This window comes from Jaculus jaculus, chromosome 11, assembly GCF_020740685.1.
Source record: "Jaculus jaculus isolate mJacJac1 chromosome 11, mJacJac1.mat.Y.cur, whole genome shotgun sequence".
NCBI lineage: Eukaryota > Metazoa > Chordata > Mammalia > Rodentia > Dipodidae > Jaculus > Jaculus jaculus.
In genome coordinates, this window is record NC_059112.1 from 110577026 (window position 1) to 110604722 (window position 27697).

The window sequence follows — 27697 nt, forward strand, 5'->3', positions numbered from 1 at the left end:
CCCTCCAGCCCCCTTTTTTGTATTTTCATTTAATTATTTGAGAGAGAGAGAAAGAATGGGCACACCAGGGCCTCCTGGCACTGTGAACGAATTCTAGACGCATGTGCTACCTTGTGGTGCATCTGGTTTACGTGGGTCCAGGGGACTGAACCTAGGTCCTTTGGCTTTGCAGGCAAATGTCTTAACCGCTAAGCCCTGGTTTGTTTATGTTTTTGTTTCTTTTGAGGTAGGGTCTCACCCTAGCCCAAGCTGGCCTTGAACTCATAGCAATCCTCCTAAGTGCTGGGATTAGAGCTGTGTACCACCATGCCCAGCTGTAGCCCTTATTCTTGGAGACACCTTGAACCCTGAATCCCAGTCTCTCTCCTAACCTCTAGAACCCAATCATCTAAGCAAAGCCAAAAAACCCAGTGGACCTCTTCCAGAAGGAACCAGCAGTCCTACCCTCCTGGTGAGGAGTGGCCAACGTTTTACACAAATGACCAAAATCTGGAAAGGATAGACTCTGTCACAAGACGAGCAGAGCAACCCCAGTCCGTGTGGGAGAAGTCCCCCTTCAACATAAGCTTTGCATGTCACTGTATCCAGGAGTTCTTCAAGGCTTAAGGCCCCATGACATAACAGCAAATGAAGGTCAAAGAGGAGGTGTGTATCCCTGCCCAGGACACCCCGGGGGGAGCCTCTCTTGTTATGTGGGCCATGGCATCAGAGCCCAGGCCACCCCAAGCCTTGGTGGCTATGAGCACCAGGGATCTGGAGGAGGCCCTGTCACAGGTATGCAGCAAGGACTTCTGGCAACCACCACCCAACATCCCCCACTGGGCACTGGGACCTATTAGGAGGGAAAGAGGAGAAAGTCTATTGAGTTCTCCTGCTCAGCAGCCTCCTGGAGACTTCAGAAAGCTGAACAGCACAAGACCACACAAAGGCAACACAGGTCAGCCATGCATGAAAGGATGAGGGCATGGAACATGAGGGCAGCCGGAGGAGCCATGCATGGTGTACTGGGTGCTCTGAGCCTCAGCTGGCTGTGGCTGAGGTACTCAGGGGCTGACCAGCTCTTGCACTGGGTGGGGCCAGCTGTCAGTGAGCGTGCCCTATAGAAGGCAGCTCTTGGGCAGGTCCTTTGAAGGAATTCCCACTCTAGGTCTGCCCTCTAACCCAAGGCCCCTGTGGACTGGGACAGGGCACACCTGAGCAAGGGACCAGCTGAGAGACAGCATCTTCTCAGGGCACCTGAAATGAGACCCTGGCCATAATGTGAACTTCCATCCGTAGAAGGCCGGGCTCTGCCAACCCTCCTTCTTTCCCTGCTTCTCACTGAATTTGCATCCTAAGGCCAAGTGCTCCTCACCATTAACCAGAGCCTCAGCACCCAGGGTTACTGGCAGCAGCAGCGGAAGCAGGAGGATAGCAGTCCAGTGAACCTTCCTTCCTCAGCTTCAGCTGGGGCCTCTGTGCTCAGAGACCAGTGCCTTGTTTGCCTAAAACCCAGCCAGCCACGTACTGCATGGTTTCTCACCTATATCCAGGTAAGAGGCACTTTAAATAAGCAAGCCTCCTGGATACTTTCAGAAAAAAACAAGACCAAAAAGTTGCAAGGCATTTGCTGGAACTTTGCTAGAGCCAGGCTGGATGGCAATGGCAAGAAGAGTAAGAAGACCATGACTGGCTCCATGAGGTGTGCAGGCCTCAGGACCTGGCATGTCATGAGGATGGGACAGATACCTCAGCAATGAAAACAGGGAGGTAGGGCTGGAGAGATTGCTTAGTGGTTAAGGTACTTGCCTGTGAAGCCTAAAGACCCAGGTTCAATTCTCCAGATCCCACATAAGCCAGATGCACATGGTACATGCATCTAGAGTTTGTTTGCAGTGGCTAGAGGCCCTGGTGCACCCATTCCCTCTCTCTCTCCCCCTTTGCCTGTCTCTAATAAATAAATAAAAGTAAATCTTAAAAAAAAAAAAAAAAAGAAAAGAAAGAAAGAAAACAGGGAGGTAGATGGCTCAGCTATGCGTCCCTCACACAAACCAGGTACAGTAACTGCCGTGGGCCAGTGAGCAAGGCTGCAGCACCAGGCAGGGCAGCCCCAAGTCCAAGTTCATACCTGGCCACTCACAGGAGTCAAAGGTAAAGTGAAGGATCCTTTCTTCTGTGCACCACCTCAAGGTTCTCTGTCCATTTTCTTCTAGTGACTACTTTAGTTAGGCTTCCTTAAAAGCAGGCCAGCTGCCTGGGCAGAGGCGAAGGCCAAAGCTGGCAGGGCCTGGAGAGCGCCACTCACACCGAGCTCTTTCGGAGCGGTCACGTGGGAGAACTCAACTCCACAGAAAGGGACAGGTCCTAGGCCAAGACCCGCACCCCACCAACTTCACTGAGAATGCCCACAGCAGGCCGCTCAGCGTCCACGGGAGGAAGGCTCCAGACCACACCTGTGTTCTGAGGCGTGCTGAGTGGCCAAGCCCTGGAGCGAGGGGCCACCAGTACCACCTGTTTTAACAGCACTCAAGACATGAAGGAAACCCTCATGGTGTTAACTCAAGTGGTCAACACTAAGTAGTCTAAGGATGGCCTCGAACTCATGGCAATTCTCCTACTTCTGCCTCTCAGGTGCTGGGATTAAAGGTATGCACCAACATGCCAGGCTAAGATTACATTCTTTATTATTATTACTTTATTTTTTAATTTTACTTATTTATTTGAGAAAGCGTGAGAGAAAGAGGCAGACAGAGAGAGAGAGAGAGAGAGAGTGAGAGAATGGGTGCACCAGGGTTTCCAGCCACTGCAAACAAATTCCAGACACATGCTCCACCTTGTGCATGTGGCTTATGTGGGTCCTGGGGAATTGAACCGAGGTCCATTGGCTTTGCAGGCAAATGCCTTAACTGCTAAGCCATCTCTCCAGCAATCTCTAAGATTGCATTCTTAACAAACCACTTCCTTCTGCCAAGCCTCCTTCCTTCTCTGCTTCTCACTGAATTTGTGTCTGACCTACTTGTGGCAGTGCTGGTTGGAAATATATACATCTCCTTTCAAAGGCATAAAAACGGATCACTGGACTTAGCTCTGAACCTTTAATAAGAACCAACTCTCCCACGCACACATGCTACCAGTTCACACCTGCCAGGCGTGTTGGCCATGCCCAAGTTGGCACTGAGTGGGCACAACATGGAGCCTGAGATCCCCTTTCCCCAGTTTTCAAGAAGAAAGAATCTGGAGCCTGAGCCACTGGACCAGGCAGTGCAGCTGTCAACACACATTTTCCGCAGAAGAGAGCACAGAAAGGATAGCAGGAGCCATGTCACACGCACACACCCAAGAGGCACCTGCTCCACAAAGTACCTCAGGAAGGTGTGGGAGACACAGTCTCCAGGGACAAGCCACTCCTGAACCTGGGTCTGGTTAGACAAGTGAGAGGCTGCCTACTGTTCATCCAGTCATGACTTTGACCCCACGCTACGGTGCCTCCTTTTCGGACATGCCCCTTCCTACAGCCTTATGGCTCTGGACGCAGCAGCGAGGAGTGAGAGATTAGGTCACTAGGCACCCAGGCAAGGTCCCAAGTTAAAGATACTGCTGACCCATAGGCACTTCATGCTAAGTCTGAAGCTGGTTCCTCACAACTGCTCCCAGAGTTCAGGCATGCCAGCACCACCCGCCAGGGGAGGGACTGGCATGGTCACCGGAGGGGACGAGTGGGACATGTTATGAGTCAAACCTGGGGGATGTACGCTCCATCAGCTTTCCCCAATGAAGTCTAAATGCAGAATTTTGTGTGCACCAACATGCTCAATCAACCTAATTAGAAATGCTTAGTTTTTACTCTGAAATTATCCATTTCAAATGACACATTTACACACAGATCTTCATTTCAGCTTTTGCATTTTATGCAGATTTTTTTGGATCTTTGACTTACAAGAGGCCTTAAACATCACCAATTATAAATGAAGAAACTGAACCCGGAGAAAAAGAGGGTTGTAAGTGACAATGCCAGACCTGCCACCTGCACCCCAGCACCTCTTCCCACACCCCGTGGCCGCGCCCTGCTAGTGCACTGAGGTCCAGCCGAGCACTCACGTTGTTGTCCGTGCAAGAGCCACACTGCTCCTGCACACCTGGAGAGTGGAAACACTGAAAGCAAGAAAGGTCTCCCTGCGACCAGACCTCTGGGTGAGATGGGATGAGTGGGTATGTCAGGACTCTAGGTTATTGTGACCCTCAGTGTGGCCCTAGCCACCTCCCTTGGGAGGGCACCTCAGCTCTCAGAGCATCTGCCCAGTCCCAGATGGCATAATAAACCCCTATCTGCAGCTGGAAACCAAAGTTGAGGGCATCAGCACTGACACGCCACTCAAGTAAAGCTTAAATATGAGTGGGGCTTCTCATGGAATTCACATGCTTGCGACCCGCTTAGGATAGGTCCTGTGTTCTGCTGGTTCAATGGATGGGAGCCCTCCAGGGGCCAGAGAGTTCCCATAGCCCATTGCCTGTGCAGATACAGCTGTGGTGAACATCTGTGTTACCAGGGAAGGGGTCGTTCATTCTCTAGGTCTCCTCCTAGGAACACTGGCTACAGAAAAGTCCTTCAGGAATCCCCAGTAGATATTGCCTCCTGACTGCTCATCAGTGTGCTTTCTGTTTAACAGGCTATTGCTGACATCAGCCAGACAGGTGGGAAACATGGGCAATGTAACCATGATGAGAGACCCAGGCCTGGTGGCCCTGTGGACCCAGGGGTAGGCCTGTCTTGGTCCCACAATCTCCAAGCCCCAGAGCACTCTGGCTGGCATATCAGGATCCAAGAACATTTGGTTAAAACAGCCAGAGGCTTGTGAGGCAGCCTGGCACTTGTATCCCATGCACCCGTCCCTGCGGTCCCCACAGCCTCTGCTCTCCCGAAATGTAGCCATGTATATAGAATAAGCACAGAACTCTTCTCTACTTGCTGAGGCTGAAGGACAGGCTCTTAGCTCCTCTTCTTCACTGAAGACCACCAAGCCTCCAGTGGTACCTGCCTACCCAGGTCTGATTGAGTCAAAAGTGTAGATCCTAACTACCAAGGAACAAGAATCTACCAAAACAAGGACAATGGAAATGCTGGGGGCAAGTTCCACCCTCTGTTGTCTTCTGGCCACTGTGTGGCTGCCCCCCCCACCCCCCCTGCCCCTCCAGACACACACACATTCCACATTTACTACATCGCTGTCTTAGAGCCCTGGAGCTGCATTTCCCAAGCTTGAAGGCATCAAATATCTTGCAAGAAAACTTGGTGGCTGACTAGGAAACTGTCCCTCCCCACAGCAAGGAAGGTTCAAGTGTCCAGGACTGGAGAGTTCTCCGGGGCCTGTCCAGGAACTCTGGACAGCATACTGGGGCATCAGGGGAAGCAAAGGAGGCTAGGGGCTGGACTGCTCCTGGCCAACAAATCTTGGAGGTGCCAGCCAGGCCCAACTCAAAGGAAGCTGCCCAGCCAGGAATGGAAAGCTTTAGTGATGAATGTGTTCTGGTTTTTTTAATTCGGGGGGGGGGGCTTCTTGACATGTTCTTTTTAAAAAGTAAAGACCATAGGGCTGGAGAGATGGCTTGGTGGTTAAGCGCTTGCCTGAGAAGCCTAAGGACCCCGGTTCGAGGCTTGGTTTCCCAGGTCCCACGTTAGCCAGATGCACAAGGGGGCGCACGCGTCTGGAGTTCGTTTGCAGAGGCTGGAAGCCCTGGCGTGCCCATTCTCTCTCTCTCCCTCTGTCTGTCTTTCTCTCTGTGTTTGTCGCTCTCAAATAAATAAATAAAAAATTTTAAAGAAAAAGTAAAAACTATAGCTGGGCATGGTGACACACACCTTTAAACCCAGCACTCAGGAGATAGAGGTAGGAGGATTGCCGTGAGTTCAAGGCCACCCTGAGACTACACAGTGAATTCCAGGTCAGCCTGGGCTAGAGTGAGACCCTACCTCGAAAAAGTTAAAAAAAAAAAACAAAACCCAAAACCTAAAGACCACTAAAAGCACTCTGCTGGTTGTCCTATCCCAGTGCTGGGAGGACACACTCCCCTGTCTTTCATTCTCCCCGACGCCAGGCACCCACGCAGGGCACCGTGTCCCTGCACAGCATGGAGGAAGAGCCTCAAGCTTACAGAGGTTGCTTCACCAGGCTCCAAGTCTGTACCAGGAAAAACATCCACCATATCTCCCACAGCATGGGATTTCCTGCATGTTCTGCAGTCCACAGAAAGCTGCTCAGTGAAGGCCTGTTAAGAGCCAGTGTGCACCTGGAGAGGGGCAGCCCGCAGACAACCTTAGCTACACACCCTCTCCAACTAACAGCTGAAGTGTGAGAAGGGCCCAAGTGAACAAGCAAAGTGCGGACACTAGACAAGGTAGCAGATGTGTCCCACGGCCTGGCTCTTGGGCCCCAGTGGCACACACTCTAAGAACTGGGTGGTAAGCGCCCTGGCCTATTGCTTTACTCTGCCCCACCCTTGAGTCAGAGCAGCCAGACCCCACCCGCAGTATATGAGCACCTCGGGGTCCAAGAATGCTTGACACGGAAAAGTGAGCAGCTGGTGAGTTTTCTAACCCTGAGCAAAACCAAGCGCAGGCCCTGCTCTGATGCACAATGAAGCTGACTGGCAGTGCGGAAGGCGGAATGGCTTTGAACCTGAGAGCCACCACCCTGTTGCTGCAGGACCTGGAGACGGCCTCTCTCCAGTAAAATCCAACTTATGAAATGACAAGTCTTCCTCACCTGCTCAGGGCCAAGGAGCTTTCAAATGAGACATCTCGTACAAGTGACCACAGACTCAGAGAAGACAAACAACAGCATAAAGGGTGGGGTCCAGCACCAACCCTCAAAGAGTCAGGGCCAAGGACACCCTCGGAGCCATGTCCTCAACACACCATCTTGCCTGGGACACTCACTCCCACTGCAAGGGGCCAGTGGGGATTCTGTCAGTTGTTTCTCAGTTTAGGTGTGGCAGAACACAATCTGCTGTGTCTTAGCAGTACCGACGGCTCTGGCCAAACAGCTGATTCAAAGATGGTACTCCCACCCACATCCCGTCCCTGGCCCTGCCTGTAAACTTCCTTTCATATCGTTCTAACCCTAAAACTTGCCAGCACCCAGGGCAACCAGAGTATGCACGGAGAAGGGCTGCAGGGGCCCAGCTGTAGGAAGCACTGTGACTAATCCCAAAGATCCAACTGATGCCACAGTATCCTTAGCCTCAAAGCCAGGATGGCTGCCCTGTTCCAAGGGCAGAAGTTCATGTGTAAGCAGCAATTTTCTCCAGGCCTGGTTCAGTTACAGAGAACAGCACTCCAGAACTAGGGGGGCTTCACGCCGTTCGCTATTTGCTGTTTGTTCCTTTACCTCCTGAAGTATCACCACGCTAAAGCAGGGCTTGGTTCAGCTGCCACCAGCGATTCGCTTTTCAACAATACCAATGGAATACAACACACCATAGAATGCAGAATCAACCAAACCAGATCAAATATCAAGACTCTACAAAGCACTTCCCATAAGCAGCTCAGGAAGGAGTACCACGCCTGGCCTGCCCCCAAGGACAACACGGGAGACAAAATGGCACACAACAGCAGACGAGCAGATGCTCAACTGCACAACACAGCCGCAGCTCTGCTGGAAGAAGTCCCAGGAATAAATGAGATGCACTCAGGCTGTCTAGAAAAAGAACTTCAAGCCAGGCGCGATGGCTCACGCCTTTAATCCCAGCACTCGAGAGGCAGATGTAGGAAGATCCCCAAGAGTTCAAGGCCACCCTGAGAGTATATAGTGAATTCTAGGTCAGCCTGGGCTAGAGTGAAACCCTACCTCGAAAGAAAAAAAAAAAAAACACAAAAAACTTCATGGCAGCAGTTGGTCTCAAGTAGACCCCCTGATACAAAAGGCTAAGAGAATATGGGCACAAAGTATGGTGGGTAATAGATCCCACACAGGGGTGAGAATTCAGGGGAATACTGGATGTGCAGTGGCAGTCAGGCTAGCCCTGAATGTGCCTTGCATTCTCTATACTCCCTGTCTGTCAATATCTTTGGACATGTTCTCCAAAATTCATACACCCATCCCTAACTAGGACCCACAGATCACCAACCAGCTTGCATTTAGCACTCACTTGAACGTGAAACCAAATTCCTGAATGATGGGGGGCTTCTTGACCTTACATCTTCCAACCTACTCCCACCCAACATCACATTCTGCAAGCCCAGGTGCTCAATAAATCCTAGTCAAGCACCAGACAGGGCATCTTACACCAGATCCTCGATAAAGTTCAAGGCGAAGAATATCTGCCAGGTACCTTTCCTTAATCTTAACTATGAGGTCAGAGCTTCAAGATCTTTCCATGTGAATCAACATCCTGTTTATCTTCCATCATGTAATTAATAGTCTCCCACTGCTAACACCCCTTGCCCTCCACCCTCCTCAGATTCCTCACTCAGGATTTAATTATCACGGAGGAATCTCCTAGGACACTCTTGCATCAGAACTGGGAAGGGGGGATAAAGGACAGCATTTATAGTTTTCTCACTGGAACACTCTAGTGTTCCAATAAAAGTCATGTGAAGAAGCATTACTCTTTCTAGCAACTTATCAGTGACTAAAACTAACAAACTTACTATCAAATATAAGGCTGAGATTGTATCTGCTGTATTACATTTACGTTCTTAATTTAGGTTTAATAATTTGGAAATAAGATGTGATTGAAAGAAATAATTATTTGAAAAATTAACTAAAAACAGGACTGGAGAAATGGCTCAAACATTAAGGCACTTTCATGGGAAGCCTAAGGACCTGGGTTCAATTTCCCAGTACCCACATAAGCCAGGCACACAAAGTGGCACATGCGTCCAGAGTTCATTTGCAGTGGCTAGAGGCCCTGGCATGCCCATTCTCATTCTCGTGCTCGCTTGCTCTCTTTCAAGTAAATAAATTAACTGAAAACAGATGTATTCGGATAGGATAACCTCCTCTCCCGTCCCAAGGATCTCTATTGCAGTAAATTTTTAAAGCACTCTTTTAAAGCATCTCAGTAAAAAATCAACTTAAGGGCTGGAGGGATGGCTTGGCCATTATGGTGTTTGCTTGCAAGACCAAAGGATCCAGGTTTGCTTCCCCAGGACCCATGTAAGCCAGATGCACAAGGTGGCACATGCATCTGGAGTTCAATTACAGCAGCTTGAAGGCCCTGGTGCATATTCCCTCTCCCTCTCTCTCAAAAAAAAAAAAAAAAAAAAAAAAAAAAGACTATTAAAAGCCAGGCGTGATGGCACATGCCTTTAATCCCAGCACTCAGAAGGCAGAGGTAGGAGGATCACTGAGAGTTTGAGGCCACCCTGGGACAACATAGTGAATTCCAGACCAGCCTAAGCTAGAGTGAGATCCTACCTCAAAAAACCAAGGGGGGGAAAAAAAAGAACAAAATCAAACTGCATGCATGAGGTCCCAGACTTCATTCCTAGTACCAACCCCCTCCCAAAAAAACTGATAAAAATCAACTTAACTGTGCTAAAGTCAATCAGATGTGAAAGCATTTTTCTAGTGCTGAATTGACAGCCACCTTCTCAAGACACCAATGGACAACAATTGAAATTTGACTTAATACACAAGGACCAGGATGCATGAATAGAAAGGCAAAAAAAAAAAAAAATCAACAATGAAATACACACCCACACTATAAAAGGAAAAATCACAGCTGACAAAAGGCTGTTTCTGTCCTGGAGCTGACTGTCATTTTTTCCAGGAGGTCAATCTCTAACAGTGAAGAGCTTGATCAAATGAAAAATGAGAACAGCTGAGGGGACCAACATGTTCATGTTAGCATCTCAAAACCCTGCACAAGCCGGGTGTGATGGCGCACTGGGGAGGCAGAGGTAGAAGGATCGCTGTGAGTTTAAGGCCAGCTTGGGCTAGAGTGAAACCCTACCTGTGCCATGGGGGGGGGGGCAAGGGGGCACCTGCACAGGTGACTTTGCAGTAACTAGCTTTCCCAGTTTCTGATCATAAGGTCAGACCATATTGAGAACGGGCTTGCTGTCAGGCTTCTGAAGTAAAACAGGCTGACAAGGCACAAAGCCATGTGCAATTATCTAGGTCCAATTGGAAGATCCGGAGAGTAAATACAAGATTCGTACAAGATTGGTAAAGTGTCTAATGGGGAGGGGGGGGAGGGAATGGGTAGCAACTACTCTGGACTTTTTTGAGTTTCAATCCTGCTACTCCTGAATTTTCCTCAGCAACAAAATGCTTGTAAATATAATAATCAAAATTGTTCCTATTACCATAGACATATCTGTATTAGCATTTAGCTTGATAAAAGACAAACTGCAAATTAACCTGGAAATTACTATCCTTTTACAGGGGCGGCAGGGAAACCAAGCTTAAAAGTAGATTGAAAAAGATTCTTTTTACTTGGCCCCTCCTTGACAGCCCTAAGATTTCTCTACAACAAGGTGGCTCCGAACATGAATTCGACCCAAATATTTCACATATTTAACATCTTTGAAAACATATTACTCTGGAGGGCACCTGCCAAACTGTGGAGCCCAAGCATGTTGTGGATGAAAGAGGATGGAGCACCAACTCTCTCAACGAAAGTCACTAGGAAAAGGAGGCCAATGTGTCAACCCCATGGCCTACGTTAATTCAAAGCTCTGGAATGTGAAAAGACCAGATGAATGCAAAGGGTTCTTTCTCGGTTTCAAGCGAGCAGGGGTGGAGAAGAGGTGTTCACACACCCCGGGCAAAAGAACCTGGGGGTGGGGGCAGTAAGTCTACAGGCAAGTCTAGGGTCTGTGGAAGCATCGCCACCTCGGCTGAAGAACGGGAGCACGGGAGAGAGGCGCCCACGGCAGACCCACGGGGCTCCCCGAAGCAGTGGGCACCGTCCTCCCTGGGCCCCAGGCGCCCGCTCCGCTGAGTGCCCTGGGCGTGGAGGGCGCTGTGTGGCGGGCCGCGGCCCGGGCGGACACTCCCGCCGGCCCGCGCGGCCCTCACCTTGTCGGAGTCCAGGTCGGGGTCGGCCTGGCACAAACGGTACAGGAAGGACTTCGGGTCACGGCACAGCGTCTGCCGGGTGGTGAGGAAGTAGGTCCCGCCAACGTTAAGCCGGACCCACTTGGACACGCCGCCGGGGCGCTGAGTTAGGGCCCCGAGCCCTGCGCTGCAGCGACGGCAAAGGCCGCCCCCCAGCCCCACCCCGAGGCCGCCCGGGGCCGGCGGCAGCAGATCGCAGTGATTCTCCGCCATGATCCCAGCAAGCCCCGCCACAGCGGCCCTCCGCCGGAAGCGTCCGACTTTTAATAGTGTCCCCCCTACGCTCTGCCCCGCCCACAGGTCCGCCCTAGTAAAGCGCCCGCCCCGGCGTCACGCGGAATGCGGAAGTTCCGGTTAGGAAAATCAGCCGGCCATGCCCGTTCAGGTCTGAGCCTCCCCGACCTGGCAGGCTCGCCCGCCCTACCCCCCCCTCCCCCAAAGGAGGAGCCAGGTCCGTGAACGTATACACTCTACATGCTTTTATTACAAGACTACCGAGCATACGAGGGAAATTCATCATCCGTAACTACATCTAAAGCACAGATACTTGAAAAAAAGTTTTCATTAAATTATGATATGATTAAACCATGACCAAATAGAAAATTTATATAATAAAGCCAGAAAAAAAGTTGTAAAATATAGTTTACAATAATTATTCACATTCAAGGCTGTACATCAATACATACAACAACGTGGCCCCGAACATGAATTCAATCCAAATAATTCATATATTAGAATTTAAATAACACAGACTGAACTAGAGGCCAACAATAGCCAGCAAATAACCTTATATAAGAATAAAAATACAAAAATGTATATCCTAATATCATTGCATTATTTGTTTTCATAAGTTTTTAAATTTTTGCTTTGCCTGTACATCACAGTTACAGCTACAGACCAGGTAGAGAATATTATACATGTTCTGACTGCCACCAACCCGAATGACAGCAACATCCTATTGATTCACCCTACTATAGGTGGTTATAGAACAGCCACAGCAGCTCTAAATACTGTAACAGTGGAATCTGTCAGTGTTCAATCAAACTACTGTCATAATGGAGGTGTCCACCTGCACACTGGCCTCCAGTTGTACTCATTAAGCCAGATGGTTTGACTAGAGTGGGCCGTGGGGGTGGGGGTAGTTTGCCTTTTGTAAAACAGTTCTCTGTACAGTTTGGTTTCTTCATATTGAAGAAATGGGTTACAGGGAAACTACATATATTCACATCGGCTATTAATTCACTTGTTCACGGTTGCAAAAGTGCTCTTTGACAGAAACAGCTTCCTCCCTAGACCACTTCTCCATAAGCAGCATCGATTACAAGCCTGCAGCCTTGGGCCAAAAGCCAGTGTCCTCCAAGGCTGTGGACACGGTTCCAAATCTGGCTGATAGAGGGCACTTGCCATACAGTCTAAGGAGCCACACCCACTGGAACCATCATCAGTTTATGTTGGGTTTGTAATGAAACAAAATGGAAAAGAAAAATGTGTATGGCAGCATCTCTCAGAACAAAGTACCTTTACTAAACTCACAGCTGCTGCATACAGCCTCCCAAGTCTCAGCTATGAGCACCCTTAGTCTGTGAACCACCAGCAAAGAGACTTGGGGCATCAGAGGGCAAGGAGCTGATTTCTGCACACCTCAGGATTGGCTTTGGTGGAATCAAGTGAAAGTATGGTACCCACTGGAATCTGTGACCCACCCAACCTAAGAATACAACTAAATTTGAGTGGTGTAGACTTTAAGACCAGAGACTATATTCACATGTGCTGGAATACCCACTCTCACCAACAAAAAGGCCTGGCTGCTGTGCTGTCCTGAACCACAAAAACCTGGGGGCAGGGGCATAAAGAACACACAAAACTGTACTTTTGTAAAACCCAATCGCCTACATGGGTTCTTTTTCAAGTATAGCTTTGCTACTTTGCCAATCCCAAATGGCCCAATGTACTTTTCTGAGTCTATAAACTTAACTACAGATCATCCACTAAGCATGTGGCAAGGTCAGTTCAACACTTTTTACCTCTGCTGACTGTGCAGAAGCAGATTCAGTGGACACAAAGTACAAGATTCTGAGAACATCACCAAGCACTCAGAGACCATAGCAGCAGGGATGGAAGAGAAACTAACATGCAGGCATGACCAGTTCTTGCAATGAAAATAAGGAAAGTGGTTCTTGGAAGAACCTGTCACAAATGGATCTGCAGTAATGACATCATTTTAGCATTAAAAAAAATCGGTCATATTCAAACATTCTTTGGAACACAGCTTAGCAGGAACTGATCTGTTCAGAATCTGTAGGACACAGGAAGGGGGTTGTTACTGGAACTGAACATCAGACCAAGAGGAGGAATATCTGTGAAATGAACAAATTCTTTGACCCAAAATTAGCACTTGCAGGCATTTGAAGGGGGAAAAAAAATCAGAGTCAAAACCAAAGATATTTAAGGATATTAATCACAGCATTAAATAGTGAAAAACCAAAAATCATCTGAATATTTTACAACAGGGAAATGGTCTTTTGATAACTTATGAAACTTAGGGTAAAATTTACAACATTAGACTACAATCATTAAACATGCTTTTGAAGAACTGCTCATGGTACGGGAAAATGCTTAAGATAAAATATCAAATGAAAAAGTTGGATGCAAAATGATTTATACTGTATGTTCCCAGTTTGGTTTAAAAGGCAAACAAGTACTGGGATTGGTGATGCACGCCTTTAATCCCAGCACTAGGAAGGCAGAGGTAGGAGGATCACTGTGATTTCCAGGTCAGCCTGGGTTACAGTGAGTCCCTACCTTGAACAAACAAACAAAAAGACAAACAAATAAAGCAAGTGTTGGGGATGTAGCTCAGTGGTAAGAGTGTTTGCCTAGCATTTCTGAGCTCCTGGATTCAATTCCCAGCATTGCAAAAATGAAAAAAACACATTGGGGCTGGGAGTGGGAAACATGATTTATACCCGAATGCTCACAGCGGACTCTGAATGTTGGGCCTACCATTGCATTTTTTGGAACACAGACAGTACTTAAGTACACAATCACCGGGAGCCCTTTGCTGGTGCCTGGGAGTCTGCCGTGGGACTGAGGTCACTTCAGGTGTGGACCACAAACACCAGGAGGATGCAAGGGACTAGAGCTAGGTGAAGTTCCTGTCAGTTTGGACCTGACAACAAGAGCCATTTTTCTTAAAGCAGATTATAACACCTCCAACAAGTTATAGTTCAGATTGGTGATGCCACTCCCTGGGGTGGAGAGGTTCAGAGCTCAACATGCCGATGCACACTATCTGGTTGGAGCCCTAGAAAAACAGGTGGAAGTGACCCATTTAAAGTCCAGCTTCCTCTGTATACCAGGAAAAGGCTGGGTACAGTGGGTGGTGTAAGCCATAGCAATGAAGCCTCCTGCCAATGATGGGAGAGGTCCCTGAGGGTAGTCTTGCCGCTCATCCTTGCTGTTTTTAGTAGGGCACGTGGCTCCTGAATATCAGGGCACTTCTTACTTGCCTTGGATGGATCCCTTACTTAAAAGAGCTCCACACATATTTACTGCTATATAAACTGACACTCATATTCCTGTCCTACAACGTAAGGCACCTGCATGCTGGGTAACAGCTCTAAGGATGGTTTTAAAAACAGGAGGGGGGAGTGTATGGCCTTAAAAAAAGAAAAAAAGACAAAGGAGAAGCAGTAAGGTCAAAAGTGCCCTGGGAAGAGCTTGGCTGTTGTCAATACAGGGCCACTCACTGTCAGCTCAAAAGAGCCCACATCTGATTTCAGGTTACAGTGGCGCTTGGTGAAGCCCAGGAGGTAGTGGCACTCTCCAGGGGTCTCTCCCACCTATGAATGGTTTTATCTAGGTGCTTTTACTCAAGGCAACTCAGCTCCACTTATCCCCCTGTGGCCACATGCTCTGAGAGATGCGCGCTCACGTGTGTGTGGGGGGGGGCAAGGAGCCACTTCAACACACACAGATGCAGGACACAGGACACTCAAGGTTAAACTGCCATAAGGGGGTAAGCCTGAACAGGAACTCAAGGAAGAAAGTCAAGTGGACCAACCAATCCAAGCAAGCCTCTTCAAAAGCTGGGAGACAGGGTGCCTGTCTTTCTTCACAGGATAGAGCCACATGCTGGGCCATGTCCACTCATGGGGCCCTAAGGAGAGTTGAAACCCTAACACTGGCTCCTTATCTGCAAGCTCTCACTACATCATGTGAGAAAAACTCTGAGAACACCTACGCTCCCGCCCAGTGCCCCTGCCCCAGCATGATGGTAGGCCTCTATCCTAGGTTAACAGTTGAGAATAAATCCTTCCTCACAGTCTAGAGAGGCCTGGACCAGTCATATAGGTGGCCACTGGAGATAGAACTGGAGGAACCTTTTCTGTGTGAGCCTTTTGCTGGTGCCTTTGTGAAAGCCAACAGAAAAGACAAAGATGTTGCCTTGGGGACATAGAAGAGAGAGGTGTGCCTGTAAGCAGACTGTGACCAAGGGCCACCCACCCTTCAGGGACAACTTAACCAGAGAGGCACAGCCAAGCCCCTTGGGAGCAGCAAAACAAACAAGGGACTGGTATGCCCCAACCATCTGTATTATAGAGCACAACACTGTTACCAGAGCATTAGAGGAAGTGGCTCTAAAACTGGAACAGGATGCCAAATTGGGCAGGCTCAGGTTTATGTGGACTGTTCCCATATGCTGGACAATGGTAACATTCTTTCCAGGCAAAGTCTACCCTTTATGTGACCAGGTGATCAGGCAATGTGAGAAGGCCTTAGATGTTCAACAGAGATGTAAAAACAGAGCTAGGGGAGAAGTGTTTACCCACAGCATGAATAGGAGCATGTGAGGCTGGGCAGTAAGCTAGCATACCCTGGAGATGCTGGTACTAGGATTCTCTGATCCTGCTTCAGAGGACATACAGCCCTGCATCACATTTAAACCTTCCTAAAGACTCTCAGGAAGGTTTGAGGTTCCACTCTTCCACAGAGAGGTTGTGGCCCAGGTACAAGACAGGACTGTACTGGGCAATGACCAGCTGGTGCTGCCTGGGCTCCACTCTGACAGCAGCCCTCCTGGACATGTATTTGTCCCGGAATACAGCCCCACTGATGGACTGCTAGGAGGTGGATATCAGGAGCAGAGCCCAGTGAAGGTGTTCTACTACCGAAGACACCTGCATTTGCCTTACCACACAGCCTGCCTGCTGTAAGGCAGAGACCACACAAATCCTGGCCCTAGTTACATCAGGAGGCATGTTAGCCTGGTTACATCTCCAGGGCCCAACATGAGGGACTTGAGGAAGAGTACACATACAAACTAAGAACCCTGCATCCACAGTGAGCTCGTGGCCACCCCAGCAGAAGCATGGAGAAGCTCCCTGGTGAAGGGTGCTATGACAATGGGAGTGGGCAGAAAAGAGCCAAAAACATACCCAGTCCCTTGGCCACAGTAGGAGTGGTGTGTGTCAGGTGGTAAGGGGTGAAGAGTGGGCGCACAGTTCCCATGGATGCTAGGAGGGGCTGGTGATGCCATGTCTGGCCACTGGTCTGGGCAGAAGATGGGTCTGCACGGCCACAGCAGCATGGAGAGCCACCACAGAGCACAGAGAGCAAGCAAAGCGACCCTGAATTCCTGTTTGTTGGTTATTCGTTTTGTTCTTTGTGTGGTTGAGGTTTTTTTTTCTTCTTTTCTTTTAAATAAAAAAGCTGCAAGGTTTCCACCGTCTGCATTCTCCTTGAGATGGCTGGCAGGTGGTCTGGAAGCGTCCTGGGTGGCGGCCGAGCCGCGCTGGGGCAGGTGTCCTGGCAGCGAAGGGCAGCCCGGCCGCAGGCCGTGTCACTGCACAGCAGCATCCGGGTGGCTCTGGTACCGCTGCCTCCAAACCTCCTGGATCTTTCTGCACCACTTGTGAGCATTCCCACTGGGATCCATCAGGTAATATGTCCTGTTAGGCTGTAAAGACAGAGCATCTGGTGTGCTTCAGGGAGCCCCGACCCTGCCTCGCCTGTCCTGCCACTAGTGCTGCCAGCACCGGGGTCAAGCCTGTGGCACAGAGGCCTTTTTCATCCAGCAGGAGGGCAGGTGACCCACCCAAAGTGAAAAATAAGGTGAGTGACTCCAACTAATGCCCAGGATATGGGAAACTGTCCTGGCCCTAGCTGCCCCGACTTCCAACAGAGGCCTTACAGGGACAGACTCACCGTGTGGACAAAGAAAGTTTTAAAATTCTTGGCCTCTGGTCGGAGTTCTTGTGACCATGGAATTTCACCTTTCAGGACTTTGTTGACAGGGTCAACGTAATACAAATGCGGCCCTTCTGTTAGTAGTAACTGCCGTCGTCGTGCAAATAAACCCTGACAGGAAAAAAAAGGTAATAAATAAAACCTTATTTTATCAAGGGTTCAAGGGGCCCAACCAGCAGCTCAGTACATAGCATCCATGTCAGCCACTTTCCTCACCCAAGACATTTCCTCCCTCAGCTGGTATAGCATCTTATCTCAGGAGAACATAGGTACAGGACTCTGCTGCTGAGTTCACAACAATGTGCTACTGATGGCCAGCCTGTGGACCATGAGCTCCTCCAGAGCACAGAGCCTCATCCTCGGCAGGCCAGGCTTCAGCACACCCTCATGCAGATTCTCACTTCCAAAGGAAGCACAGGCAGGAAGGGTGGTCAGCAGCCCATGCTTAGAAAGGGCCTGTGTTAGCACAGTCTCATGTGATCTGCACAATCTGTTTAGCTCATAAAATGTAACAACTCTTCAGTGGGGGTTTTTCTGGTGTGTGTATTCATACTTGTGTGCAGGTGTGTATGGGGGTCAGAGCATGTTGTCCTCAGTCACTCTTCACTCCACTTTATTCTTTGAAACAAGGTTGAACCTAGAACTCACCAATTCAGCTAGAGTAGTGAGCCCCAGGGATCCCATTCTCACCTCCCCAAAATGGCAATTGTAAGTGTATATCATGATGCCCAGAATATCACACAGGTGCTGGCAATCTGGAATCAGGTCCTCATGCCCAGTAAGCACTTTGAACACTGAACCATCTTCCCAGCCTCTCCTAAGTGTTTTAAAAACTCTGCTGTAGAGATGGCTTAGTGGTTAAGGTGCTTGCCTGGCATGCATAAGGACCCAGGTTCGATTCCCCAATACCCATGTAAGCCACATGTACAAGGTGGCACATGCATCTAGAGTTTGCAGTAGCTGGAGGTCCTGGTACGCCCATTCTCATTCTCTCTGTCTCTCTTCTCTCTCTGCTTACAAATAAATATATAAAAAATATTTTAACAAAAAACCCTCTAGTGAAAAAGTCTACTTTCTAGACTAACAGATATGATATATCCTCCTCACTATGCTAAAAACTGTGGCACAGTGAGCTGAGCTGAGCCTTGTGCAACAGTGGGTAATTGCACTTTACTTCATGGTTCAAGCACTTGCTCCCCTGGGCCTCCAACTGCTTCCCCAAGAGCTCCTGGCTATGAAATCTGGAGATGTCAAAGAACATGCAAGGATAAAGGATGTTACATCCAACAAATTACAGCAGCAGCCAACAGATGAGAGTTAAACTGAACTAGAAGCAAGTAGTCTGAGAATGAAGAATAGAAAGGACCTGACTTACCTTTCGTTTATCTACTGGACCCATTTTTAGTATTAGATTATTTTCTACAAACTGGTGCCTGTAAAAAAAGAAAGAAAGAATGAGATAGCAGTCTAGACTCCTCCCTTAAGACAGCCACTGTGGACCCCATATTAACCAAACCACCCCTCAAAAATGTAGCCTCCCTTTAAGACCAAGAAAAGTGATACACACAAGATTCTATCAGGCCAGGCGTGGTGGCACACAACTTTAATCCCAGCACTTGGAAGGCAGCGGTAGAAGGATTGCCATGAGTTCAAGGCCACCCCGAGACTACAGAGTTAATTCCAGGTCAGCCTGGGCCACAGTGAGACCCTTCCTCAAAAAAACAAAATAAACAAACAAAAGATTCTATCTGAATATGGACCAGAATCTACATCCCTAAGGTCACCTCTCAGATAGGGATATCTGTACAGCAAAGAAAATGGTAGCACAGAAACAAGGTAATATAAACTGGGCATGGTGGAGAATGCCTTTTATCCCAGCACTACGGAGGCAGAAGGAAGGGGATCGCTGTGAGTTCCAGGTCAGCCTGGGCTACAGTGAGATCCTCCCTCAAAAAAAAGGTGATTTATATTATATCAACAAGAAGCTGGGCATAGTGGTGTGTGTCTGTGATTCCAGCACCTGAGAGGTGAAGACAGGAAGTTCTCTAGGGCTTGCTGGCCAGATACTCAAGCTTAACTGGAGAACTCTAGATTAAGTGAAAGACCCTGTCTCATTAAGTAAGATGAAAACAAGTCAGGAAGATACCTGTCATCAACCTCTGGCCTCCACATACATATACACATGTAAAAAAAAAGAAAAAATTACCAACCAACAACCTGCATTAAACACACAAAACCCTAGGTCAATCCACAGCACCAAAACAAAAACAAGGCTGGATGTAGTGGACATGGCTGTAATTCCACTTGAGAGGTAGAAGCAGGAAGATCAGGAATCCAAGATCAATCTCAGCTACATACCAAGTATGAGGCCATCTTGGGTTACATGATATTATCTCAAAAACATGGCTGGGTGTGTGGTGGCACACACCTTTAATCCCAGAACTTGGGAGGTAGAGGCAGGAGGATCCCCAAGAGTTCGAGACCACCCTGAGACTACACAGCAAATTCTATATCAGCCTGGGCTACAGTAAGCCCCTCCCTCAAAATAAAAATAAAAATCCATGGCAGGTGAAGAATCTCTCTCCAAAGGTTGGATGATACTGGCAATCAACATTAGGATAAGAATGTGATCTGTAAATTTAAAACCATGCCAAATATTGCTGAAGACTCCACATATTTGGGCTACAAGGACACTGAGAAATTCTGTTGGAGCTGAGATGAAAACCTCCTCTGGTAGAACAACTGACAGAAAGCTGGAAAAAAGCTATGCTGCATACAATTCCATTGGAGAGAGAGAGAGAAGTCACAGTGGAGATACTCAACAGTAGACATTGCAAGCCTTAATTTGGCCAGCTAGGCCAAAAGAGCCAGTGGATACAACAGTGGCATGTCTGTTATGGGAGAAACCAATCGCTCTCTAATAGTACTAGAGGCACGCTCTGTGGGAGGGAATACATGCCTAATACTGAAAACCTATGATGGGGGAAGTTATGAGCCCTAGGGGTGTAATGTCTGCTGCTGTCTGCCTAAATGTATGTACTATGCTCACCCAACCACCCAGTAAATACTTTTCTTAATGTTCACACCCATATATTAATGTTGCTCTCACTTTTGGTTAAAGAACCTTCTCTTTTCAGATGGCAGTGACCTTGGGATGACTCACAAAGCACCATGGTGCTGAGAAGAAGTGACAGAGGAGTGCTCAGCACTGAAACATCTCTATTACATCTTCCAAGGGTTAGGGTCCATTGCAGAAGAAGTGGCAGAAATTATCTAAGAGCCAAAGGAAGGGTAGGACTGCTTACAAAGTGCTTCTCCAGACACAAAATGGCCTGGATATCCCTGACCTCACAGTGCCTGACACTACCTACACAAGACCTCATAAGAGGAGGAAAAGATCATGACATCAAAATAAAAGAGAGACTGAGGAGGGGGAGGGGATATGATAAAGAATGCAGTTGCAAAGGCAAAGGGGGAGGGAGAAAATTGCCATAGTTTATTGTCTATAATTATGGAAGCTGGCAATAAAAAAAATGGAAAAAAGAGATTAAATAAATAAAAATCTTGTCAGAATACCCAATAGTGCCTAGAGTGCAGAATACTATACTATAGAATCACAAATCCCTGAGAGACCCTGGCATCAGAACATCTTTTCAGGATTGGGGGTGGGGAGAGTATAGCTCACAGGTATAGCATATGCTTAGCATATACCACGTCCTAGGTCCCTGGGTTCAATCCCCAAGATAATGGGGGTTCATTTATTCAAACAGGTCTAAACTTTGAAGATTTTCAGTTATGGTCACTGACTCACTACACATTAGGAGCATGCAATCTCACTTTGTCTCAAGAGTTTAAGAGATTATCTAAAATGCCTATAGGTTACCTCACTTAGTTAAAACCACCATCTCCTGGTACTTTCTTGAATTGCTGGGAATAGAACTCATGTATGCTAGGTAAATGCTCTGCCAAGCTACAGTCCACCATGTGTCCAAGTTCATGATCTGAGGTTTCACTACATAAACATGATGTTTTATATCTGAAAATGTCCTAAAATAACTATGAAGATACCCTGAGCCGTTTTTAAAATATTTTATTTTTGGCTGGGTGTGGTGGCACACGCCTTTAATCCCAGCACTCAGGAGGTAGAGGTAGGAGGCTTGCCATGAATTCAAGGTCACCTTGAGATTCCATAGTGAATTCCAAGTCAGCCTGAGCTAGAGTGAGACCCTACCTTGAAAAAACAAACAAACAAACAAACAAAAATATTTATATATACACATGTAATTTGTGAGAGAAAGAGAGGCAGATAGAGAAAGAATGAACACGCCAGGGCCATCAGCCACTGCAAATAAAGTCCAAAGGCATGTGCCACCTTGTGCATTTGGCTTATGTGGATTCTGGGGAATTGAACCAGAGTCCTTTGGCTTTACAGGTAAGTGCCTTAACTACTAAGCCATGTCTCCAGCCCCTGAGTCCCCTTTAAAATTTTTTTTTCAGGGCGGAAGAGATGGCTTAGCAGTTAAGCGCTTGCCTGTGAAACCTAAGGACCCCAGTTCAAGGCTTGATTCCCCAGCATCCATGTAAGCCAGATGCACAAGGTGGTACATGCATCTGGAGTTCGTCTGCAGTGGCTGAAGGCCCTTGTGTGCCCATTCTCATTCTCTCTCTCTCTCTCTCTCTCTCTTTCTTTCTCCCTCCCTCCCTCCCTCCCTCTTTGTCTGTCACTCTCAAATAAAAAAATATTTTTTTTCAGACAGGCGTAGTGGTACATGCCTTTAATCCCAACACTTGGGAGGCAAAGGTAGGACTGTTGTTTGAGGCCAGCCTGAGACTACATAGTGAATTCTAGGTCAGCTTGGGCTAGAGTGGGATCCTACCTGAAAAAAAAAAATCTTTTTTAATTTATTTGAGAAAGAGAGATGAGTATTGGCATGCCAGGGCCTCTTGCTGCTGCAAACTCCATATACAAGTGCCACTTTCTGCATCTGCCTTTACACAGGTACTGGGAAATCGAACCCAGACTGTCAGGTTTTGCAAGCAAGAACCTTTAACTGCTGAGCCATCTGTCCAGCCCCAAATCCCTTTTAAGAAGCAGTTCCTGGCCACACTGCCTTATCCACCAAAACCTGAGACCAGGCTACCTTTCCAGGGCAGGTGCATCACAACCATCACAGCACTCTATGTCTTCTCTGAGAAGTATTTGTCAAACCAACCAAACACCTAGTACGTGTGTGTGTGCATGTGGCGGACCATGTGCTTGCCGGTGGCAGGGTGCATGCATCTGCACTGGTAAGAGCAGAATGACAAGTGTCCTACCTCCCTCTCTCCTCGGTCCTCATTTGAGGTGGAGTCGCTTACTGATCTCAGAACTTGCCATTTTTTCACAAGCTCCAGTGATTGTGTCTCTGCTCCCATACAGGACTGGGGTTACACATGTGCATGGCCACACTCCGCTGTTTATGTAGATCCTGGGGGTTAAACTAGAGTGGTCTCTCTCAGGCCCTCCCTCCTGCTTGCATAAAAAAAGGGCTCTTTTTTCTGTGGCAGCATGCCTAAAGGTAGGAGGCTTGCTGTGAGTTTGAGGTCACCCTGAGACTACATAGTGAATTCCAGGTCAGCCTGAGCTAGAGTGAGACCCTACCTTGAAAAAGAAAAAAAAAAGGGCGGGGGAGAGGAACTCTTTAAAAACAAAACAAAAAACACTTTTTTGTTTATTCTTACTGGAGAAAGAGAGAGAATTTGAGTGTATATGGGTGCTCCAGGGCCTCTTGCTAATACTAAGAACCTCCAGAAGCATGCGTCACTTTGCGCATCTGGCTGTACGCGTGCACTGAGGACTCAAACCAAGGCCTCGAGGCTTTGATAGACAGCGTTTTTAACTTGATGGCTTTGCGGTTAAGTGCTTGCCTGTGAAGCCTAAGGACCCCAGTTCGAGGCTCGATTCCCCAGGACCCATGTTAGCCAGACGCACAAAGGGGTGCACGCGCTTGGAGTTTGTTTACAGTGGATGGAGGTCCTGGTGCGCCCATTCCCTCCCCCTGCCTCTTTCTCCCTGCCTGTCGCTCTCAAATAAATAAATAAAAATAAAGTGTCTTTAACTACAGAGCCTTCTCCCCAGTCCACAGGAAAGGTTCTTTTTTTTAAATTTTTTTTTAAAATTTTTTATTTATTTATTTGAGAGCAACAGACACAGAGAGAAAGACAGAAAGAGGGAGAGAGAGAGAGAGAGAGAATGGGCACACCAGGGCTTCCAGCCTCTGCAAATGAACTCCAGACGCGTGCGCCCCCTTGTGCATCTGGCTAACGTGGGACCTGGGGAGCCGAGCCTCAAACCAGGGTCCTTAGGCTTCACAGGCAAGCGCTTAACCGCTAAGCCATCTCTCCAGCCCAACACAGGAAAGGTTCTTAATTGCTCAGCCATCTCTTTAGCCCAGAACTCTTTTTTGTTGTTGTTGTTGTTGTTGTTGTTTTGTTTTTCGAGGTAGAGTCTCACTCTAGCCCAGGCTGACCTGGGATTCACTATGGAGTCTCAGGGTGGCCTCGAACTCATGGCAATCCTCCTACCTCTGCCTCCCGAGTGCTGGGATTAAAGGCGTGCACCACTACACGTGGCTTTTCCAGAACTCTTTTTTTTTTTTTTTTTTTTTTTTTGATTTTTCAAGGTAGGGTCTCACTCTGGCCCAGGCTGACCTGGAATTCACTATGTAATCGCAGGGTGGCCTCAAACTCATGGTGATCCTCCTACCTCTGCCTCCTAAGTGCTGGGATTAAAGGCGTGCGCCACCACGCCTGGCTTCAGAACTCTTTTTTAAAAAATATTTATTTATATAGTTACTTGAGAGAGAGAGAGAGAGAGACAGAGAGGGAGATAAAGAGAGAAAGGGTGCACCAGGGCCTCCAGCCACTGCAAACGAACTCTAGACACATGTGCCACCTTGTACATCTGGCTTATGTGAGTACTAGGGAATTGAACCTGGGTTCTTAGGCTTTGTAGGCAAATGCCTTAAGTGCTAAGCCATTTCTCCAATCCCCAGAACTTTTTTTTGTGTATGCACACATGTAGTATGTGTGGTGGTAGGGTGTGTGTGTGTGCTATATATCATGGGTGTAGATATGTATGCCTTGTGCATATGCAGGCAGTGGCCAGAGAAGAAAATGGGGGGGGGGGAGGTATTACCATGGGATATTTTTTATAATCATGGAAAATGTTAATAAAAATTGAGAAAAAAAGAATATCAGGTGTCTTCCTCTAAACATTCATCTGCTTACTTCCATGCAACACAGCCTTGAAACCAAAGCTACTGTTTACGGAAGCCCCTGAGAATCTCTGGTCTCTGCTCCCCACAGGACCGGGGTTATAGGTATGTGGCTATTCCTAGCTGTTTATGTGGATGCTGAGGAATGGAACTCAGGGCTAATCAGGCCCTCATGCTTATGGCAGCAAGTGCTTACCCATGGAGCCATCCCAGCCCCAACACCCAGAACTTGAAGTAAAGGGGAAAGCTGGTTCTAAGAGGACAGGTAGTGAGTGAGAAGGCCCTACTGTGGCAAAGAAAGCACAAACTTCAGAGGACCCAGGGTGGACCGTGGGGGCATGAGAAAGCTCATTTAACAAGCAGGCCCTGTAACATTTAAAACTACTAGGACAGGGCTGGAGAGATGGCTTAGCAGTTAAGCACTTGCCTGTGAAGCCTAAGGACCCCGGTTCGAGGCTCGATTCCCCAGGACCCACGTTAGCCAGATGCACAAGGGGGCGCATGCATCTGGAGTTCATTTGCAGTGGCTGGAAGCCCTGGCGCGCCCATTCTCTGTCTATCTGCCCCCCTCTCTCTCTCTCTCTGTCACTCTCAAATAAATAAATAAAAATGAACAAAAAATATTAAAAAAAAAAATACTACTGGGACACAGGATGTATACCGTCAAGCAAAAAAGAGGCCTCCTGGCACAATGACACCCTCCGCTCTCACAACGCATGAGACAGGCTATTTAAAATATTCAACCATGCCTGGTGAGGGAGGGAGGGAGAGAGGGAGGGAGGAGGGGAGTGGAGTCAGTAAATAGTACATGAATAAATAGTCTTCCCTTGTCCCTGCAGGCACCAGCCCTGCTCCTTGCTTACTGGGCACACAGCGCTTGCATTCACAGCCCCCACCTCCCACACACAGGGGTGAGGAAGGTTAGCTGTCTACAGCACATAGCCCAGAAGTCAGAGAGACAGACAAAAGAGGCAAGGAAGCTACATTAACAGTATCAACACCACAATTTGCTTACCCAACCACCTTGCAAACTGGCTGCTTGTTTATCTTTTTTGTGGTACTGAGGACTGAACTCAGAGCTTCAAGTATGTAAGGCAATCACTCTACCACTAAGCCACATTCCCACCCCTATTTATCTACTTTGACGAATTTTCTGCAAGGACTCACTTTTACTTTTTACCTCAGAGTTAATTCTAACTCCTGAAACAGTCACCTGCCCCATCCTAAGTACCTCTATTCTCCCTGGCAGGTTGAAGATACCATCTGAAGACTCAGAGCCAGAAGCAAACCTATAGCAGACACATCTCACTATTCAGCATATGGCTATGCCAATACAGGTAGCATCTCTCACCATTGCCAAAATGATACACAGGGGCAGAGGGTTTCATGAGTCACCCATGGCCAATTCACAATGGTAGCAATGTTAAACTAGGTTTTTGTTTTGTTTTGTTTTGTTTACTGACTCAAAGCCAGGTTCTCTCTTCCTTCCCTATCCCACACCGACCCTGGGAAGACAATATTCAAGAATCAGAGCTGGATGGCATCAAACAATCTGGCTATTTCAGCCCAGCGTCCTTGCAGGCAGACAGTAAGGCTACAGTGCTACAAGTGGCTCCCGGCCAGCCAAGGAAGTCTCTCCAGACCTGGCTTCACTTGGCTCAGAGAACCAGTGGTGGTGCCTGGTAGGCTACTAGTCTGTCTTACAGGCTAGTTCTCTAGCCTTCAGGCCTAGGGACTTTTATATTCTACTCTAAGATACAGTCTTGCTGCGTAGCTCTGGCTGGCCTAAAATTCTCTATGTACAATAGGCTAACATTTAACTTTCAGTAAACCTACTGCCTCAGCCTCCCAAGTGCTGAAATTATAAGCATGCATAACCAGGGAAAACACAGATCCATCAATGTGTCAAGATAACTAACTACCTAGCATGAGATGAGCCACCTCTGGCACAACTCTCAGGGCCCAGGAGACAACACAGAGGAAATGAGGATTTAAACATAAGTGCTGGGCTGAAGAGATGGCTTAGTGGTTAAGGTGCTTGTCCAAAAGCCTAAGGAGCTCCCCAGAACCCACAAAAGCCAGACATACAAGGTGGCACATGTGCACTAGATGGCACAAGCATCTGTAGTTCGACCACAGTGGTGAGAGGCCCTGGCGTGTTCTTTCTCTCATAAATGAACCATGAGAGCTGCTCTCTCTGCTAGCCTGACCACCTGCTCCAGGAAGATGGAGATAAGACACTAAGGACACTCATAACTCATCAAAGCAGAAACCCAAAGGTTGTAGAGAGCTCAACACTAAAGTATACTCCTAACACACCCACCACGACTCAAGGAACACTGTGCAAGAGGAAGTAGAAAGATTCTAAGAGCAGGTATAGTACTCAGGAGGCAGAGGTAGAAGGATCACTGTAAGTCTGAGGCCACCCTGAGACTACATAGTGAATTCCAGGTCAGCCTGGGCTAGAGTGAAACCCTACCTCGAACCTCCCCTCTCCACCGCTGCAAAAAAAAAAAAAAAAAGAGAAAGATTATAGAGCCACAGAGCGGGAAGAAGTACCCTGAGGCTCTGTGTTCCACCCCGCCCTAGGGACTGACAAGCACTCATAATCCCATGGTGAACACCAACAATTCTACTGAGGACGACCCTAGTTGGAATACAGGCGTGGTAGAAGGGCTATAACAGGATAACATGAGTGGAATGTGACTAGGACATAATCTGCTCGTAAAGTATCTAATTAATATTTTTAAAAGGCAAAAAAAAAAAAAAAAAAGGCTGGGAGAAGGCTCAATGAGTAAGTGCTTGCCATATAAGTACCAGAGTTTGAATCCCTAGACCCCACATAAAAGCTTGAAGCTGTAGCAAGCAGGTTTCTGTAATCCCAACACACTAGGTGAGAAGGGAGGCAGACATAGAATTTCCCAGACACCTCACAGTAAACAAAAAAGATCTGACTTTAAACCAGGTGGAAGGCAAATTGTCCTTTGACCTTCCCACGTGTGCCATGCATGCACATATTCACATTCACACACCCATACATATACCAATTTTTATTAATTCATTTATTTTGGTTTTTCAAGGTAGGGTTTCACTCTAGCTCAGGCTGACCTGGAATTCACTATGGAGTCTCAGGTGGCCTTGAACTCATGG

The 27697-nt window shown here is 47.8% G+C and overlaps 2 protein-coding genes across 2 annotated transcripts in view; both read right to left on the reverse strand.

The window, feature by feature from the left end:
* Kctd5 (potassium channel tetramerization domain containing 5) overlaps window positions 1-11255 on the reverse strand; it is a 28695-nt gene extending 17440 nt beyond the window's left edge. The window contains exon 1 of the mRNA XM_004652202.2: window positions 11004-11255. Coding sequence (XP_004652259.1) covers window positions 11004-11255 — 252 coding nt within the window. The remainder of the gene's footprint in view (window positions 1-11003) is intronic.
* Window positions 11256-11506: 251 nt separating this feature from the next.
* Window positions 11507-27697, reverse strand: part of Pdpk1 (3-phosphoinositide dependent protein kinase 1) — a 97336-nt gene continuing 81145 nt past the window's right edge. The window contains exons 12-14 of the mRNA XM_045130132.1: window positions 18667-18724; window positions 17250-17402; window positions 11507-17001 (exon numbers count right to left, since the gene is read on the reverse strand). Of these exons, the coding sequence (XP_044986067.1) occupies window positions 16885-17001; window positions 17250-17402; window positions 18667-18724 (328 nt within the window). The 3' untranslated portion in view covers window positions 11507-16884. The remainder of the gene's footprint in view (window positions 17002-17249; window positions 17403-18666; window positions 18725-27697) is intronic.